Here is a 21,145-nt window from a genome sequence, read left to right on the forward strand (position 1 = left end):
TCCATGATTCTATCCAAATCCAAAGTTAGCAAGTCTCACCCATGACCCATGCAGACAAGACTCATTGGGTTTAATAGAGCTAGCTGCAACTTAAACTAAGAAAGTGGAGAAAAGTCATGCAACATAGACATATTAGTTTTTCAAATCAAGAGCGAGACAGCTCTGCGACCTTAAAGGTCAGCTTCCACACTGGAAAAAGAGCACTAGAAAAAAAGCAAGAGCCTGTGCTTCCTTTATTTTGTAGCGGGGACATCAGAGGCAAGCATAAGGTTTCAAGGGTGGAGTCTTGCTTCATGATGTCTTGTGGTCGGCAGATTGATTGACATCTTGGCAAATCATTCCCATCTCAGTTGCTGTGTGGGATCTTAGGCAGAGCTAGAGAGGGATGCGCACCTGTATCATGTGATCACTCCTGACAGGGAGCCTGCAATGCCGGGGCCTATCCCCTCATTTGGCTACTATGCGCCATAGTTCACACACAGCTCATGGATGGTTTGTGACAAGCAAGCTAGACACTTCCTCACGAATAAACCCTGCCAGCTTCTTCAATTTTACTACTGCTTTCGCAAGTCATTTCCATCAAATTTGAGTAGATTCAGCATGCTCTCCCCACTATGTCCCTTCACAATAGGATCACCACTAATGTCTCTCCACTTGAGTTTTTGTGATAGGCTTCCCAAATGCCTCCAGAATCGTGACTCTTCTGTTCACTGACTGGTGAAATTCCAAACCTTCTTTGTCTTATTCTCTCATCTTTGTCAAATCCACCGTTCTGTTGGCTTATTGCCAAGTCCCAATCTGATTTCTGGCTTCTACTTTCCTTCTCCAACCCGCAACCTCAGGCCTCAGATCAATCACTTCCTGTTAATGCATGCGGACTTCACAGTTCCCAGCGCAAACCTGCCCAAGGCAAGAGGAACTGAGCCAAGAACTAAACATCATTCTGGGACTCAGCATCACGTCACCATTAGGACTGGTCTTGTCTTGATGTGGGCTGCAAGTCTGGGCTCTAGCAGCTGGCCTCCGGCTGGTATCAAGCAAACCTTGGCAAGTGGCTTGTGAGCACACACACATACACATCAGGCCTTTTGGAACAAGATGGCTTGGGGAAATTTACAGACACAAATAGTAAGTAGCAGGTATAAGGTTCCCCAATTTTAATTACAAGTTAGGAGGGCACAGAAGAATTTAGCAGGGATATATGTGAAATGCACACAAAAGAACCTTGGCCTTTGAGCTTGAGGGGATTTTAAACTGCAGGATTGAAGATTATCCAGGCCCATCGTGGTCATACAGCATACAGCAGAACCTCTACTACAGAATGGAGTCAAAACTAATGAGATAAGACCATGGAGGCTAACTTATTGTCTGTAAGACAAAGTAAGAATGAGATCTTTGAAATTAGGATGATATAAAATCAGATCCCACCAATGGTACTTACTATGTAACCACCGCAAAGTTACTGAAGCACTCAAATTTTTTTTGTACTATTGAGACAAACCACCAATGCAACTGTTACTATGAGGAGTAAATGAACAGCATTTCATATCAGGACCCTAGTCCAGTGGCTGACACAAAAGAGCTATCCAGTAAATAAAAAGTTATTTCATTCCTTTTGCCCAATTAAGCAAACACATGTGTAAGAATTATGAATCTGGTCTTCCAGGACACAGAAAATATTTTTTTTCTATCTCCCCAGACCAACATCTAATAATCATCTGTATCTACTATTTCCACATTCTCATGACCCAGATTTGTTTTGTGGTAAATGGACAGAGATTGCTGCCTCAACATATTTTCCTCCACTCTGCAACACCAATGTGACCAGGGTGAATTCCTCTTTGCCACAGTGACTGGTCTGGATGCTTATGTGATTAAAATGATCCAAGTAGGGGGAGGCCCAAAACTGTCTTCTCCTGGTCAGAGGTGGTATTCTATGTAGGCTTGATGCCTGGAACTACTGTATTTGTTTTGTTGCCTTGATGAAAGTCACTCTTAAAGTAAAATAAGACAGTCCCAGAGTGAAGAAGCCAGTACCCCATTACACTAAAACTAAAACCTGCCCTGGTCTTGTACTTTTAAGTAATGCAAACCAATAGTCTCCTTTATATATAAACCAACACAAATTTTCTACTACCTGTAATCAAGAATTCTAACTTTGCAACTTTTCTACCCACAATCCTAATGCAGATCAGCTATTCCACCAACACTGCTATTGTGAAGAGCACCCAATGGCCTTCCTGTTGGAGAAATCATCCTGCAGTGTTCTTGCTTCTCCATCCTTGCTCAGCCTTTGAAGATTAGATTTTTCATCAAATATGCAAGTGTGTTCAAGCATATTCATTGTAGCACTGGATGTGATAGCAAAATATTGAAGATGATAGCTTACTGATAACTGAATACTGGAAATAATCTACAGCTACACACAAATTTTATTATTTTTCTTTTAAATATCATGTATCTAAAATGTATTTGTATGTTATAAAATTGTTATATTCTTTATAAAATATTTATTTAAATATTCGTTAACATTTTATTTCTTCAATTTGTTTTTTAGTGCATAAATTTATGTGTTCAATCACCAATAATTGAGTAAATAAACAACATATTTATTCCACAGACTCCAGGGAAAGGACAGAGCTGGGTCAGGCTGCTGGGGCTCTGGTTGGCCACAATCCCCTTGCAGGGTTGGAGGAATGCCTGAGTCTGGCCCAGGAAGCAACTCTCAGATTGAAAATAACCAACAGAAAAACTCTTCCTAAAGATTTGGCTGAGTGGAACAGACTTCAAAGCCATGGCACTTTTTGAGTTCGTTTTAACATGAGACGCTAAATATGAAACAGCCGTTTGAGCTTTGGAAGGCCATCTGCAAAACCCAGCTTGAGTGATGTAACTGGCTAAAGGCATCCTGAAGAAAAACTAAAGCAACCATAGCAGGAGTTTGCACACAGGGACAGAGGAGTAGCAACCCAGGGGTAAGAGATTGCTTCTCAAATCCAGGACCTCAAGCAAAGCCAACAGCCTAGTATTGCCTAGCTGAGATCAGTAGTGGTAGACTTAACAACCAACTTGGTTTTTCTAAAAACAAAAGGTGAACTAGTGAACTAGCACAGACTCAAGCCAAATTGGAGCAAGCACAAAATGAATGAAGTGCTGGAAGTTTATACTTGGTAAGTAAACAGACCATGCTCACCAGTGCAGAATTCCCTGACCGGCTCACTACTTAAAAAGTTGTGATATGACAACTAAGTACTCATTTCCTGAAAAAGACTCACACTTCCTAAGAAAAGAAAACCACTTTCTTATACTTCCCACTTGTAGTAGTTCATGTAAAACTTAGAAGAACCTTGTTTCTGCTTTTTTCTGTTCCAAGTCCCCTTGATTCAGAGACTTGATGGCATTAGACAAAGGTGGCCATCTGTGAAAATTTTTTCTTCTATAGAACATGTAGACACTTGAGAAAATGTTTCTGTTGGAAAAATATAGAGGGAGAAACAGAAGTCTTAGGTGTGTGGCACATTTTGTCTTTAGCAGTTTGGAGAAATGGAAATCCAGAGATTTAAAAATCATAAATTGAACAAGTAAAATTCTAGCACAATGTAAAAATGGAATATGCATTGCTCTTAATTGAGCATAGTGACTTAGAGACACTGTCTATCAGATTTTTCAGTAAGACTGTAGACTTTATCATTGTTGTTCAGCTGCTGGGTCAAAACTCAGATAAGGTGAATTTTGTCAAGTTAATTTGCTAAGAAACAACTTCTAATACTCTTGGGAAAATCAAATAACAGATGTCAATACAACTGGTTCCTTTGTTTAACCATTTGGTTTGGGATAATATTACTTAATTGACTCTTAAATTAATGATTTGTTCTTTGAGGTATATGGTATGATACACTGAGGACTGTGCAAACATGAAGATGTGGTATCAAACTTCAGGTATAGATTGCAGAATTATAAATAATGATTTTGCAAAATATTTTAGAAGGACATTTACTGTGATAAGACTCACTATTATTTTTTTTTCAGTAATGAGCTTTATTAAAAGTGCATTGTCATTAGTATAAATGGATGAATGTGTTCTTTTATTGCATTTGAGCCTTAAGTCTTGCACTTTTGATACTAAATTAAAAGAATCTTAAAATAAAAAGAATAAATGAGGCATTTGTTCATGTACTAATATGGAATGGTTGCCAATAAATGTAAAGTAAAAATAATAAAGAGCAGGACAATGTGATTTTATTTTAAAAGATATTTATACTTGGTAAGCATAAGCTATCTCTAGAAGGATTCATAAAAATCTTTAAAATCTACTTGACTGTCTTTGAGAAAAAGAAATAGACAAAGGTGAGGGAAAATTTACTTTCCATTGCATATATTTTTACCTTTTGAATTTTGCCTTGTGACTAAGGAGTGACTTTCAAACACAAACTAAATAAATTTAGATAACCTTAAAAATAAGGAAATGCTATATTTCTTAACAAAATGTAGCTATTTCTTGGACTTTCATCATAAAGTCTCCCCATATGGTCTCTCCTACATTTGTGACTTTAAGAAAAACCTCAATGCTGAAAACTAAGCTGAGCATGGTGGTGCATGCCTGTAGTCCCAGCCATTCAGGAGGCTGACCAAGGAGGGCTTGAGCCCAGGTGTTTGAGACAAACCCAGACAACATAGCAAGATGCAATATCTAAATAAATACATATATAAATTAACAAATACTGCAAATTCTCACATATTTATGTTCTGTCTTTTGAATTCCAGACTACTTTGTCTTGCAATTACCTGAATATCTCACAGACATTACAAGAATTGGCAAAACTAAGTAATTTATTTTAACTCTTGCCCTTCCCTCATAAACCTTCTCTGCCATTCTTCCTCCATCTCAGTAAATGATGTCACCTTCTACCTTTGTGCTCAAACAAACTATCTGGGAATTATTTTGGATACTTTCTCTTTAGCTGCATGTCCAACCCCCCCACCCCCCGCATTGAGTCCTAATGTTCATCTTATTTGCATATTTGCCATTTCTTCTTTGTGACCCTGCTATGTGACCACGTTAGTTATGCCATTATCTCCTACCTAGTCTCCACACCTCCCTTCAAACCTTCTCTATGTCATTTCCTCAAAAGCTTTTTTCTAAAGCCATCAAGTTCAAATTAGATTTCCCTATTATTTTACAAAAGGTGTCTATTTTTTCCTTTGTAACTCTTAATTAAGTTTACAATCACATGTTCACATTTGTGATTATTTGCATATAATCATTTTTGCCCAATTGTAATCTCAATAAGGGCAGCAGGGACTGTGTCCATTTTTCCAGGTTCCTATGTCCACAACCTAGCACAATGCCTAGCACATGAGTATGATTAATAAATTATTCTCAAAGGAATAGATCAACCAAAGGGTGAACTCTTACCCTGTATCAGGCATTGTGCTAGAGATGTTACTTACGGGAGATAAACGTGTTTTAGAATTGTCATTTGTCAATGGACATTTACCTCTAGGTACAGACAGATATAAAATGAGTATAAGAAGATATTTTCATGTGTGAATAGGGTATTTATGAGGAAATTTGTTGGCTAGGGCAGGGAAGGGGCATTACTGAGAGAATATATAAGTAAAAGGAAGAGACCAAGAGTAAGTTTGACTTTCCCACCTGTAAAATGAGGTGTGTGAACTAGGTGATTTGCTATGATCATAGGGTTCACTTCACAATTATTCTTAGAGCCTACTCTACAACATAACAACCCCCTAGATCATTCTTCTTAGGTATGTCAGAATATGTACAATGTCTGGGTGGTAGAAATAAGCATCCTATTTGTATGGTGCATGGGGAGGGCAAGTGGATAATTGTCTTCAGTTCTGGATAAACCCATTATGAGATCCTAGCCAGGGAGACTAGTCCTGCCAGCTGCACTGACCAAGCATCTCAGGCTGTCTATTGCTCAGCCCATACTGTGCCCAAGATGATAAGAATTATTCTTGAAACAAACAACAAAAAAATTAAATAAGCGACAAATCATATTTATTAAATAACAAGCAAATAGTTTATATAGATACAATCACTTGTCTGTTGCCCATGAACACTTCCCTTTCTCTTGTGAAAGATCAGTCCATGTGCCAAAGTGCAAGCTAAGCAGCAGTCCTTTTGAATGCCCTGTAAGGTGAAGATGACTGACAAGAAACAGAGCTCACACTTGAGTTCTGTCCTAATACTTGCAGGAGAAAACAAACCACTTCAATTCACAAACGCAGACGAAGAATTGTTAGCTCCAATTAAAATGCCCATATTGTGCCTTCTCCTTCTCTCTCCTAACAATTAAGCCAGCTGTTACTCTTCAAGATGTGTGTCACTTTCTTTGCATTTGGATCAAACTCCAACTGTGAAGATCCATTGAAGAAATAGAAAAACCCTGCAAATACAGACAAGAGAAACAGTGATATTTTTTTTCAAAAAAAGAAATTGGGCAACAGAGAAAACTCAGAAAAATAGATAACTGAAAATATTAAGCCTTTATACAGTTTTACTCTGTGCCAGGAAAAATACTAAGCATTTTATGAGATTGGTTTTCATTTATTTATACAACAGCCCTATAAGGTAAACACACCTAACTCCATCTTACAGTTGAGCAAGTAGAGGTTTGGACAGATACAGATGTTTGTCCAGGCTTACTCAACAAGGAAGGAAGGTGTCTGTATCATAGCCAAGTTCTATATTTTTAGGTTGTTCTGCTTCTAATCAGAAAAAACAAATAAACGAAAACACTCTCTGCTTGCTTGAAAACTATGATCTCTTGCTTGCTTGCTTGCTTGCTTCTTTCCTTCCTTACTCCTTCCCTTCCCCCCACCTCTCTCTCTATTTCTTTCTTTCTTCCTAACATTCCTCCTCCTCCCTTTCTCCCTTTCAAAACAAAGGCTACACTTCAGTGTTCTGAAAACATGGTACCCAGGTTATCTTTCAGTAAAGATCATCAACCTCCATTCACTTATCCATGAGTGAGAAAAAAATGCTTTTTAAATTATTATTATTATTAAAACCTTGAGTACATGAGAAGAAAAGTATTTGCAATGTGGTCAATCACAAATTTAGGCAAGACAGAGAAATATCCCTGGGAATTAGTAATAAAAACTGGATGAGACGAGGGAGAAGGTCAGCCAGGCAGTATTAAACCTGATCACATCTTTTGATGGGATATTTGCACTAACACATGGTAATGTGATAAAGTAACACCTGAGAAATTTGGTTTTTATATAAAGCATGTATAAAATAGAGGTTTGTGTTAATTATCTTTACGATGCAAAACAACTCATGTGAGGTAGTAATACAGTTGATACAGAGGTAGGTGAATTGAAATTTGGGGGAAGGAGGAGGGAACAGACTTTTAAAAAATCCTGGTATTAAAATTTATTCAATTCTCCTCTTCCCAATGATGCCATGGAATGTTTAAAGGCCCCTACAGTCAACAGAGTAAGAATCCTCTTACCAAATGCTTCAAAAACAGCGTCAACCTTCGAGTCCACCCCTGGAAAGTCTTCAGCCACCTGCCTGGGAAAGCCTGGCTCCATTGATTGGCTCTTCTCATCAAATCTGTACCAAGTAAAAGAAGACCAGCTCAGGATTGCGAACAGACTGTGTTAACCAAATTCATAAATCATATGGAATTCTAGTAAATTTCCCAAGTACTGCAAATAAACATCAAGCATATTTATCACTATAGAAATATATGACCTTAATAGCACTACCAACTTAGTTCTTAAGGCCAAAGCTCCATCAGGAGCAGGTACAACACCCTACTATAGAAGATGCTGCTTATAATTTTTGTAATGGACTGTAAGGAAATCTCCTTAATTGTCTATTTACAGGCATGAAATTGTAAATAGATAAATGTACACACAGATACACACAGAGTGAATTTAATCATTTATCTGAAATACAATCTCAAGTTCCCGACCATAATTGGTCTGTATATACCTGCCATCCCTCCTCACCCCACACAAGAGGAGTTCTGTTGCTGCCTCCTAAGAAAAGGATTTGGGACAAGAAGCAGAGCATGAAAATATGTTTTGGGCTCATGGGCTGGGCATTGTATGGTCTGCCCTGATATCTCAGAGTCTGGGCAGATGGCCTAGACACTAGCCTGTCTTCAAATCCTGAGTTGTATTCATAAAACAGGACTGATGTTTCTTGTTGCTCCTCAAACAGGCAGAGATAATAAATGGGTCAATTTAAAGGAGTCCTTGAAAAGCATATGTAATGTTAGTAAGATAAGACAAACACGCCATGAGACAAAGATCAGCTGGTCTTGAAGATTTGAAGTTCAGGAGGGGAGGCTTCATGGGGGCAATAGGATTTGAACCAGGACTCAAAGAATGGGAAGGATCAAGTAGGAAGAGAAAAAATGAGGGACTCCAGGCAAGTGGGGAGCAGCGTAGAAGTAGAAGTGCCAGCTGAGTTGATGGAACACCACTCAGGAGAGCTGAAGCAATGTCTGCTATGAGGCACTGCCGTGTGTCTGTGCAGGTGCTGGCCCACAGTGTCAGGAGCCCCCACCCTCTAGTGAGAGGGAAGCAGATCCAAGGGTAGAGTGGAGGGGTGATCTCCCTAATTGGGCTCTAGGCAAAGTCTTTCCTATTGCATCTTACCTCCAGTATTCACCCTCTACAAAGAAGTAAGTTTTCTTCTTTTCTTTATCAGAAATGGCTGCATCAATTTTCCTTACTGTTGGGGGGAAACCCAGTGTGTAGATGCTTCGTGGGTAGCCAGCTTCTACTGCTTGTCCTCTGATGGCCCAGAACTGGTTTCCTATTTGTTAAAAATTCAGAGTCATATTGACTTTATAACAGTTAAAATCCTTTTAGTATTAGAAATACATTTGAGCACCTTAAAGATGAAGCTTAAGTTTTAGATTTAGTCTCCAGCTCCATAGCGGACATTTAACAAAAATATGCATATTAAAGGAATGAACAAAAATTAAATGAATGAATTTACAACCCTGGGTAGTTTATCTTCCTGTGTTCATTTTTTTAACCCCCAGATATAATAGAATAAGATTGATCTTAGCTATTTCCTCATAACCTTTAGCAACTTTAACAGCCAAAATTTGACACAGTAGAGAAAATTAATGTCCTATTAAGTTTGATTGTCAGAGAGTTTGTTTCAGGTTTATTTCAGTGTTTATATAATAATTACCTTTAAAAATGAAAACAGTATCCTTGCTAGTAACTTCATATGCAGCATCCACACTTGAAGGAAGGGATGGCCAAAACGAAGAGATCAGATGAAACTCAGGTTCCAGGGCCCTGAGAGATTTGCGCCAAAAATGCCTGAAATTCATGTTAAGAGAAGTGTAAACTGTAAAACAGTCTTTCATCTTTAGCACAATTTCCTCCCTGTCCCACTTTTCCCACTGTCTCCCATTCCTTCATCTTCTAGGTTAGATTCCAGATGGAAATCAGGTATATCATCATTGGAAAAGTAGCTTTACTTTTTCTTCAGAACACTGCAAAGTGTCTCCTGTCACAGATTTCCAGAGTAATGTCTTCTGTGAAAGGAAAGTTATCCTACCATGAAAACTAAGCGGCCCAGCGTAAGCTTTAACTGCCTGTAGGGCATGCAAAATGGTGTATACACCATGTTACCGTCCACACTTTTCAAAAAGATTGTGTGTGTGTGTGTGTGTGTGTGTGTTGCTTAAATATATTCTTGTATATGCCTAGAATAATTCTGGGAGGAAACACAAGAAGTATTGACTGTAGAGTCATCTGGGGAAGCAAAAATGTAACTTTCATTTGGGCAGTTTGAATGTGTAGCATGTGTGTATATATCAAACTGTAAGCAAATTAAATGTAATACTTATCCTAGTGTCATTTTGAAAGGAAGCACAGATAAAATTCTGAATCTAAAGATCTACTTGTATCCTTTGAAAAGTAAATATGACTTAGAATGTCCAGGAAAAACAATTCAAGATCAAGAACCAAATCATCCTGAGTTTTCATATGTGAACTTGACAATTTAGGAAAATGTGGAAAGGAGAGCACCAGATCTGAATGATTTGAAGCTCAGGGGAAATGTTTTTTATCTTAAATTTTTAATGTTTAAATATCTCTATCAAGTTTCTGTTTGTTTTCTTTCCTAAGCATTTTACATCAAAAGGACAGAGAGGAAAATATGATTTTCTGGCCTGACCTGTCTTTAAAGAATAGGATTTCTCCCCTGAGGGTGCTGACTGCGTCAAAGGACAAAGCAGGATCGCACATGGCTGGTGGTGAGCCTAGCCCAGACTCTGGTGAGCTAGACTTTGTGGGCACCAGGGGGTTCCGAGGGGGGTCAGCGGCAGGTCCTGAAGGAAAGAATAAAGAAGGCAAACATGACGGGAAAGGTGATGTGGATTTAGATGCTTTGCAAACATCCTCAAGGTGCTGTGAGCTAAATCTCCAATACTCACATGGCATCGTTGGTTGCAAAGCTACGATACCTATTTTGACCAGCATCACTTACCATAGAGGGACTGAATGCCATCCACATCATCTTGAGAAAGGCGGAAGCGGGCCAGGTCTGTGAAGGATTTGTAGACTGGATACATCAAGGCTTCAGGGTTGGCCGAATGAAAGAGACCCAGGGAGTGGCCAAGTTCATGAGCAGCAACCAGGAATAAATTGGTCCCTACTTCAGAAATATAAAAATAGTTACTTATTCCCTAAATACATGTACATTATATAGGTAGCTGTGCAATTTATTTATTTCTCAGAACCACACAGGCACACAGGGCTCTTTTCGTTTTCCTGCCTTGTTCATTGATTAATTGTGCAATTAACTGATTACACATTTAATGGAAAGCCAAGTGTATTTCAAGACTCATACTTGAAATTAATCAAGAGAAAGTACCCAGGCACAATTTCCTCTCTGTCCCTCCCCAGCCTCAAGAGCCTTTTTACTCCTATGCAGATATGAAGGGACTTGTTTAGCATATCAACAAATATTTCTCTTGTTTGCCAATGAAAAGAGAAACACTGTTTCAGTGTATTAACATTTTCCAGTCACAGTCTCAGTTAAACAGATCACCCTGTATTCTGTTCTGGACTCCTTGAACAATCATACTCCTGTGGCTTTCTATTGGAATATTGCCTGCATAATTTTTAGCCTCATCATCATTACACACATACTGAGTCCAAAAAGATGAATTATGATAGATGTCATAGGATTTGCAAAATTGGTTTAAAGTATAACATGACCAATCATGTCTAGTGTTTGTTATAAAAAAGATTTTGGATATACAAATGTGGGCTGCATTCAGATTTTTTTCTTCATATTATATATTTAAAAACCCGCAATTGGAAATTGGAAAGCTTTCAGTAATTATGATTGACAAACAAGTAAGTATACTTTACTTTTTAAAGTATTGCTTGGGCAATTTGCAACCCTGGGAAAGTTCTCGTTTAAGACTGTAGGAACCTTACTTTGTAAGAAGATGTAAATTGAATCAAAACAAGAATTTCATATAGCACTAAACTCATATATGTATTTTCTCCAGATATTCTGTATTTTCATTATAAATGCAAATTAAATCTCAGAAGTAGAATTATTTGTTTCAGTCATTTTTTGGAAAACTTTGGAAGACATTCCCCAAACTATACCGTTATGAACTGAGAAAATTTCTTCCACCTAAATAGTTTGAGTATTGTATTGGGGTTGGTCCTTTCTTTCACAAATCCCCCAATAGTCTTCTTAACCTAGAAGTAGTAAAATGTTGACTGAGCCATAAAGAACAAAAAGAACCTAAGTTTCTGGAATTTAGTTTTGATTTATGTCTGAAAAGCACAGTTGGTGGGAGAAATTGCATAAACAATATCCAGGGCACCTTTTAGTGTAGATGCAATGCACTATACCATCTCTTGTATATCTGCTGTTAATAATAGTCCTCCTTAGAGCACAGACAATCCACAGTCATTTTTAAAAAATAACAATGATATTTCCTATATTGAGCTTACTAGGAGAGGGAATAAACTTTTGGGGGGATGGGTATTAGGGATTGAACTCAGGGGCACTCAACCACTGAGCCACATCCCCAGCCCTATTTTATATTTTATTTAGAAATAGGGTCTTCACTGAGTTGCTTAGTGCCTTATTGTTGCTGAGGCTGGCTTTGAACTTGCAATCCTTCTGCCTTGGTCCTCTGAGCTACTGAGATTACAGGTGTGTGCCACCACACCTGTCAGGGAGTAAACTTTTAAACATACAAAAATTTGTTAAATAATAATAAAACAAAACTATATTCTGGGGGCTGGGGTTGTAATTCAGTGGCAAAGTGCTTACCTAGCATTTGTGAGGCACTGGGTTTGATCCTTAGCACCACATAAAAATAAACTAAGGCATGCTGTCCATCTAATATATATATATATATATATACATTTTTTTTCCCTGACCAGGCAGAGTGGCACATGCCTGTAATCTCAGCAGTTTGGCAGGCCGAGGCAGGAGGATTGTAAGTTCAAAGCCAGCCTCAGCAACTTAGCGAGGGCCTAAGTAATTTAGTAAGATCCCCTCTCAAAATAAAAAATGAAAATGTGGCTCAGTGGTTAAGTACCAATGGGTTCAATCCTTGAGACAAAAAAATATATATTACATAATATATATATATTCTGTTGATCCCTAACCCAATGGGAAATACAGAACAGACATTTTCTTGATAATTCTAAATATAAAGAGAAATTAACACTCTATAACATGTAACACTAACCTGCTGTATCCTTTGTCCATTGCTCATCGTCATCGAAGTGAGCATCTCCATTAATCCCTGGCCCAGGTGCATAGGCATGAGCCAAAACTTGTCCAGGTCCATCAAAAGGGATAAAGTCTCCATGTTCTAAAAGGAAAAAAAAATTTTTTTTCCTTTTAAAAAGATAGGCAATTATGATCTCTCCTGAGCCATCAATGAAATAGCATCTGATAAATACTTGCATTTCATTTGATTTTTTTTATTTTCATGATTTTTTACCTCTAACTGCAAATGAGATCATTATGTCAGCCTCTCCTTCATGCATCCTGGAGAATGTGAGTGGAGTCACCTCCTCCCAGACTTTCAGAGCTTTCTCAATGGCAGAATCAACATCATCTCTTGGCAAATCCAGTGTGTAATTCACGATTCTGGATGAGAAAATGTGAAGAAAGTAATATTTTCTCCTATGATACAGCCAATTAAATTTCAATAACATGTGAGGACCTCTTTGGACCCATTACCTGTAAGTAAGGTGGTTTTTCCCCCACTTTGGCATGCCAGGAAATGTACTGAAGTGACCAACGTCAGGGACTCCACATCTGGGCTTGTTGATCACTTCCAATGTGTTAGAGTCCAGCTTTCCTGTCACTTCCAGTCCAAGGAACTTCTGCATTTCTTGGATTTTTTTAACAACAGGACTACTGTCCTTTCTTCTAACAAATTGTTTCCCATCATTTGCAAGGTTGTAATATTTTTCTAGGTATTGCTAGTGGAATAAGCATAGTTTTTTTTAAAAAAAGATTTTTAGAACTAGCTATTCATAGTAAAATTTTAGAGTTCCCCACTTTTCTTAATCTATTTGAAATACTTCTCTAGTTTGCTGAAATAATAAATGTCAAAGTGCATTTAATTCTTCAGTTAGAGACTTCTCCTCACCCTTGCTTCACATTTGTAACCAAACATCTCTGGAGCTTAGTTTGTTACCAAAACATGCAGGTGAAATAGAAAACTGAGATAAATTTCCAGTGCCCTTAAATGAGAATTTTTTAAAAATATAACAAATAAAACTCTTTGAGCATAAATATTTTCAGGTTTCAAGGAAATTTATTCAATTTTCCACTTTATGCTTTTCATAAAGATCTGCCTTAAGAAAAATGTTGGACAAATTTCCTTGTGCAAGCATATCAGCACTATAAATATTTAGGTAAAATTACATTAGATTAAAGTACCCACAAAGAAGTTCCAAGCAAGACATGGTTCATAAACTCTTCCCTTGCTATTCATGTTCCTCCAGCTGCTACTCCTGTGCTGCTATGTGATCCTGAAAAATACCCAATATTTCTAGGCTTTCTTTCTTCCAACATAAAAAAAAAAGAGTATCCCAAATGATGTGATATTGGGACCTCTTCATTCTAGTACTTTATAAATCTCCATCCTTGAACTCTTCTTATGCAGTAAGTCAAACCCTTCTGTGGGCAGCAGAGGTGGTTTCCCAGCTTGGCCCCCACCAATGCATGTGAGGGCTATTTCCATTAGTTACCTGAAGAAGCTCCATGCTGGTGTCTGCGCCTCTTGAAGCTCCATTCAGTGGATAGGCTGAGCAAACTGCCACACACAGCAGCAGAACTGGGAGACTCCTCATTTCCAGTGGCTTTCCTTGGATCGGAGATGCCTTTTTGCCCTGCTCTCTGTCTACCTCCTGCTAAGTCCACGCTCTGCAGCTCAACATTTATAGAGTGATAGTGTTTGTTTAGATCACTCGCAGCTTGACTCATCATTACTTTCATCCAAATGGCAGCGGGACCATATCCAAAAATTCCGAATTCAAATTAGGATGATATAACCTACTTTACTAATTTTTCTCAACCTTCCCAATTTTGCAAGGCAAAATGGTGATTAATCTCCAGGAAATGCTTCCTGTCGTGGCAGAAGAGAAAACTAGGACATTTTTTTTTTTAAGATGGAAAAATTGACTAGAATTCACTGGCAAATTATGTTTGTGTTTGAGAGAGGTGGACTGACTCGTTAAAAAGTCAGAATCGTGCAGAACTTTTAAAAGCAGTTTTATTTTAAAAACATACTAAAATTAAATATAGTAAGATATAAGCAAATGAAAAGATGCATATACATAGCTGTAATCTATACTATATGCTATTATATTTTAAAATATAGGGCATAATATCTAGAAGAAAATTCATTCTTTTTTGTGTGTGTCTTGAATTTGAAATACCTGCAATTGATTTCTGGTTGCATTTGCCAATCCCTAAAAATAGGAAAAGTTCATGGGAAAAAAAGAACAAAGATGGTCTTTTAAAAAGAAGGAGGGAAATGCTTTTTGGGTTGGTTTTAATTATTTACCCAATTTATTAGTGAGTGGTGGAACCATAATAGCTGTTCCACAAAAACTTGTAGAATTGAAATGAATGACATTTCTCACCGAACTGGAATTCTATCTTTGTCTTCTACCTTATTATTCTATTTCAATTTCATTTCCTCATCCTTAAATTCAAATTAGTAGATGATTTGAAGTTGGAAAAAAAAAAAGACATCCTAAATTCTCTCTTCATAATTCTTCTTTTCTCTTCTTCTCCCCTCCCCTCCTCTCTCCTTTTCTTTCCCTTCTTTTGTCAACTACAGTGTTGATCACATTATTGGTATATAATAAATGCTTATAAGGAAGATGTTGAACATTCTCAGGAAAAGTTTTTTCTTAAACATTTTAGAGTCCTCATCACCTGCTCTCACCCACTTCCCCGACTCTTCCCTGATCACTGCCTGTTTATTTGTTTCCTAAAATGTAGAACATTCTGGGAATGAGAACTAGGTAAAGTGCTGAATTAAAATTTTGTGCACCTAAGAGGTAATTAATAAGTGAAAGTTTTGCTTCCTCCATTTGCATTTTGTTTTATTTTTATATGCTTCTTAATAATTGTTGGAGAGATTTCACCCACTAAGTATAAAAGATGCAATTGGATTTCCCATTGGTAGTAAGAGTTCTAAAACTGGAAGTGTCCAAACAGATGCCAGATGCTCACGTGGCAGGAAGCCATATAAAAATTTAAGCATCCATTTTTGGGTTAGATTCTACATAAAAACAACTCAAAACTAGTGTTCTAAACATACAACTCAAACAAAAACAAACCCTAGTGTTCTATGGTTTTCCATTCCTTTGGGAAAAAAATCTGTATCTTGTCTGCATTGAAGTAAGGAGGAAATATTTGTCCACACTGATGGGTGGACAAGGTGGATGGGGGTGGTGGCAGAACCTATACCAAATATGAATTCCAGGAAGGAACAATGGAGCCAACCGGGGAAGGTAGTAAGAAATCAAAAGCAGAAGGGTTACAACAACTGCAATGCAAATTCCTTCTAGATGAAGGCTTCTCCTTGCATTTTGTTGATTAAACTTGAAATGTCAATTCTTTAATGAAAAGGAATAATCAAATCAAAGAACAACTGAGTAGAACAAGGAAAAGGAAGAAGGAAAGAAGGGAGGGTAGGTGAATTTATAATTCAAATGTAGAAGGAAACTGTGAATACGAGAAATGGACATTTTCCACAAAAGAATAAAATGGCTATTCCATAAAACATCATTTATTGCATGGTTAAATATATATGAGGGACAGATAATGGCTGGTTTTATAAATCTGACTTCCGTAATCTTGGATTCAAATTTAAACTGATCCAAACTTGCATTCTGTTTGTCCAAGGAACATTCGATCTGATAAATCTTCACATTTGTCTTCCTGTTTACCATGCTTCTTCATGACTAATTAGACATGATGAAGCATGATCCTTGCCACAGTCAGCTGATATAATCATTCAGCTATATATTAATTTATCAAATGTCTGAATCTGAAAGTCTTTGGAATATCCCAGATCAAGAGTGTAGACTTAAAGAAAATCTTAAAAGAGAAATTTAGAAAAAGTTATAAATCAAGGTAAAGTTAATTTTAAATTAGTTTTTTCCAAAAGTGGGAAAGAGAACAGGAATGAGGAAACAAGGAAATGAAGGAAAGAAGGTTATAATCTAGAAGAGATAGTACCTATACAATTAGCTCTATAAGAGAGAAATCAAGAATTAGAGAAATACAAATTAAACCTACACTGAGATTTCATCTCACTCTAGTCAAAATGGCAATTATCAAGAATACAAGTAACAGTAAATGTTGGCAAGGATGTGAGGGAAAAGGTACACTCATACATTGCTGGTGGGACTGAAAATTGGTGCAATCACTCTGAAAAACAGTATGGAGACTCCTCTTTAATATGGAAACTAAAAAGAACAAATAAAAAATTTAAAGAAAGAAAGAGATTGTACTGGAGTGAAGCAGAAAGTGTTTGCTTCAAGAGAAGACCATAGGTAAAGCAGCAAATGCGAATCCAGAGTTTAAACATGGAGGAAAATTCAGGAATAGAATAAACAGCTATGCAGAGACAAAAAAGAGTGTGGGGCTAGAGATGTTGTCCAGCTGTCAAGTGCTTACCTTGCATACACAGGGCCCTGAATTCGACTTCTAGCAACACACATGTACACGTGGAAAATGGCAGAGTTACTTTGTATTGAAGAGAAGGATCATAATGAAATATGAAAAAATAAAATTGTGGGATGATAGTTTGGACCCTGATGGTGTAAGATCATTAGTCTGCAGCTAAGGTGTTTAGAGTTCACTCTATTTTTGGTGGAAAGTCATGTTTCTACAAAATACAATAAAGTTTGATATACTTATTATAGAAAATTTAGAATATACTAAAAAGTAGAAAGAAAAAATAAATCATTTATAGTCATGGCACAGGAGAAAAACCTATTAATACCATTAATTATGTACTTTCTTCTAAATTTTTAATGCCAGCATATTATCTTTTACATCATGTTAATCATGGGAATTTATAAAATTTTATCTTTTTCCCCCCAAATTCTGAATCTCACTAGCCAGAGAAAAGTTTTAATAAGGCACTATATTTCATCTGATTTGAGGGATAAATCATATTGTTTACAGATTTTTTTCCCCACACGAGCTTTTCATAGCTGAACTCAGGCCATATTTGTTGATTTTTATGCCTGTTTTCCACAGAAACTTTCAAATATTCCAGTTGGAAGTTAATTGGAATAAAAAAAGGGGATCAGGAACAGATGATATCTGTACCTGGGTAGTTTAGGGGGTTTTTGTTGTTGTTGTTTTGTTTTGTTTTGTTTCATGTGTAAAAGCACAATAGCTCAAGCTCTCGGGATTCCTGTCTTGGCGTGTGAGCTCTCCTCTCCCTCTTGTAAGTGTTCCTACCATGATGCCTTTCACTCCATGATCCATCGAAGGAGGCCTCAGCAGGGCTGAACCCTTGCCTTTACCATACCCTCAAACTTCCTGAATTAATCCTTGAAAAATAGCCCTTCTCCAGATGGTGGGAATAAAGCTAATTCTCTTCAAAATAGAAAACATTTTGAAAGATGGCTAGATTAGCTAGAACTAGCCAAAACACCAAGAAAATATGTCACTAGTTTGAAGAATGATCCTTTAATTCTGATAAAAATAGCAAGGGGCACTCTGCTTCAGAGCTCACCTGAAAACAATGACAAAATGTGAATCTCTGTCAACACCTCTCCATAGTCTAAGGAAAGATGAACATTTCCAAACATTCATTCTGACAGCCAAAGTGAACATTCTGCTTCCAACTCCAAGGATGATGAAGGGGTTGCTGAGGAACATAATGCAGTCACGTCTAGTCAAAAGATTCAAGCTCACAACAGAGTAGTTCCAGCTCCTGTTTGCAAAGAAACATCTTCAAGAGAATAAAAAAGAGATAAAACAAATGATTTAGTTCAAGAATATTTTGAAGCTCATAGCAGTTTAGAAATTTTAGCCTTCGATAGAACATTGAAGAAGCTAAAGAGAGACAAAACCTGTCAGAAGTTTGTGCAATTTATTGAGCAAGATTCTCTTTTGTTGTCTGCTGAATGTGAACAACTAAATCAACACGTGAAAAATCATTTCATAAAAGGATGCTGCAGTTCTGTCTTGAGTTCTACATGGTACTTTATGATTTGGGTCCTAGGAGAAATTTACTAGAAAGGTTTTGAAACACCAGGCTGCAAGATATTACTACTCGTGCTGTCATCAATGTCTTCCTTCCCGGAGTCAGTGTGAGATCAGTCCTGAATTATATAACAGAAGAAATCTTTGACTGTATGTACTAGATCAGTTAGAGTGGATAATAAACAAATTTAAAGAAGATTCCTCTTTGAAACTCTTTCTTCTCGTCCACAATTTGTATAGCCAAATGATGAGAGGGGATAACAGCCAGCATGTTAGTAGACAGTGCCACCTTTATGGAACATACACCTCATAGCATCTACCAATCACCTCAATGCTTCTCTCACATGGAATCATGCAAAGCAGAGTCTTTATAACTGGCTTGGGTGTGGCACTACGACACAGAGCCCTTATACTAAAGAAACCTCCTTGTAAGAATTCTGGTTAAATAATCTGTATCCCTACCACTTAGTTCCTGAATCCTGTCTTACAAAGTCTTACCACAACACAAGGGGGATTTTTTTCAAGCTACTAATGAAGTATCAGCTGGGTAACAGATGTCCTTCCTACGTTCTTTTCAAAACTTTCTTCTCAAAGTTCACTAGCAGTGTTGAGAGGCATTTCTCATCAAATAATTATCTGACACTCTAGGCCCTGTTAAATGAATTTAGGTACCACAAACTCACAAAAACAAAGAAGGGAACTTGGGAATGTTTCATAATTCCTGATGGCAATGGACCATGGATTGATCTCTTGGAAAATGAGGATGAAGAGGCTTGAAGTTGTCCTTTGCTCTTGAACCTTCCATGGAAGTGTTGTTGTACTCCAGCTGCCCCTTCCCTAGTTTAAAGGGCTGTCTTATACCCAACATTAGGCTCTTTTTAAGGCAAACAGTTAAAATGAGGCAGAGATATCATCAATTAGAAGTTTTGATTAGCCTGACTAGGTACCATCTCTAGTACTAAGCAGTGGTACTCGAGTTGAGAAAAATGTGCCTTTTATTTATCACATCTATGGAGACTTCTTGCTGCAACAAACAGTGTGCTCAGGGACTATTGGGAACTGGATTTTTAAAATTCTTTTATACAAGAGATATTATTCTTATTTTTTGAGGGCTTTTCAATACTTCTCAAGTTGATTATTTGCAAATATGCTTGTTCCAGAGTGTGGAAGTACACACATAGGCATTGCATAAATCTGTTTCATTTGCTGTTCTTACTGTCAGAACTGATGAATGTAATGGAAAAGACAGATCATCTCTTACTGCTTCTGACAAATGATTGGGAAGAAGTAATGATCCAGTTTCCTCCTTTTGGATTTAGGCTACATACCTGCGACTGGGGGAACATAACACTATTTATAACACTGGGGTAATGGGAAAAATAACAAAGAGCATGCAGGGTGTACACCCAACCTAGAAAGCATGTGAATAGTGGACCACGATGTTTGGAAAAGCTGACATTCTGTGCCATGACTTTCATGATTCAAATGAAAAAAATTGAAATAAAATCCTGAATTACATTTTAGTAATTGTTTTCAAGACAATGGAAATGAAAACATTTAATTATTCTTGCAAAAAAAAAAAAAAGAAAGAAAGAAAAGCATAATGACTAAGATCACTCACCATGAGTTGTAAAAATGTTGAAATCCATCATTCAAATTCCTTGGCACTGGCAAAGGCTTTTATGTGGCTCTAGGCAACTCTGCTCTTATGGAAGGAAGAAGAACATTTTGTAATATTCTTGTCATAAATATTCCAATTGTGTAAGAGCAGAATAATAAATTAATTTTTAGTTGTACCTCAACAGGCAGTATGTCCCATCTGATTATAGGGTAAAATATGTCACTTAAGAAATACTGTTTCTCACATGAGGATTAGAGTGGAAGCAGAAGGAAAGATTAGGACCAAACCTAGCTCCAGGCTATAAAATCCACCTGGTGTGCAATCCTTCAATCAGAAAACTGACTTTGTCAAACAGCTGAGTAACAGCAGCTCTATAAACTTTTGGGAGCCTGACATACACATTCTGAAATTGTTCATTTTTAGTCAGTTGACAATTGCATGTCTTTAAGCAATTTTTTTCCCAAAGATGGTTTAGGATTTACTGATTCCACCAGCATGTTTGAGCATGGCTTTTCTTAAAATATCGTTTGTCAGATAACTTGATGAATATGAAATTCTAAGGTCACAATCTTTTTTCTTTCTTCCCATCTCAAGATTCATTCAATAGAGATACAGCTTTGGTCTTTTTATAGATAGAAACCTATATGTTCTTGCCCCTGTTAACAGCAAAATATCTTTAGAGTTCTTCTGGATGACTAGGGGTCACAGAGCTTTCATAAGACAAGCACAGATAGGCCTCTGGATCTTCTTTTTTCCCAATAGAGCTTAACAGTCCC

At 37.2% G+C, this 21,145-nt stretch overlaps 1 protein-coding gene and 1 pseudogene across 1 annotated transcript; one reads left to right on the plus strand and one right to left on the minus strand.

The window, feature by feature from the left end:
* Positions 1–6,312: 6,312 nt before the first annotated feature.
* On the minus strand, positions 6,313–14,358 carry LOC114088888 (stromelysin-1-like). The gene is made up of 10 exons (XM_027930624.2): positions 14,257–14,358; positions 13,238–13,482; positions 12,996–13,144; positions 12,738–12,863; positions 10,499–10,663; positions 10,187–10,340; positions 9,191–9,324; positions 8,644–8,803; positions 7,485–7,588; positions 6,313–6,413 (listed from the first exon to the last, which is right to left on the minus strand). Exons 1-10 carry the CDS (start codon positions 14,356–14,358, stop codon positions 6,313–6,315), a joined length of 1,440 nt encoding a protein of 479 aa, XP_027786425.2.
* Positions 14,359–16,013: 1,655 nt separating this feature from the next.
* Positions 16,014–19,525, plus strand: LOC114089020 (origin recognition complex subunit 2-like; annotated as a pseudogene).
* The last annotated feature ends 1,620 nt before the right edge of the window (positions 19,526–21,145 follow it).

The sequence above is a fragment of the Marmota flaviventris genome, chromosome 9, assembly GCF_047511675.1.
Source record: "Marmota flaviventris isolate mMarFla1 chromosome 9, mMarFla1.hap1, whole genome shotgun sequence".
Lineage (NCBI taxonomy): Eukaryota > Metazoa > Chordata > Mammalia > Rodentia > Sciuridae > Marmota > Marmota flaviventris.

Coding starts and splice junctions, on each gene's coding strand:
- LOC114088888 (XM_027930624.2), bottom strand. CDS start 14,358: ATGAGGAGTCTCCCAGTTCTGCTGCTGTGTGTGGCAGTTTGCTCAGCC. Junction 13,483..14,256: donor CCAGCATGGAGCTTCTTCAG/GTAACTAATGGA, acceptor TTATTCCACTAG/CAATACCTAGAAAAATATTA. Junction 12,864..12,995: donor GATCTCATTTGCAGTTAGAG/GTAAAAAATCAT, acceptor TTTTCCTTTTAG/AACATGGAGACTTTATCCCT.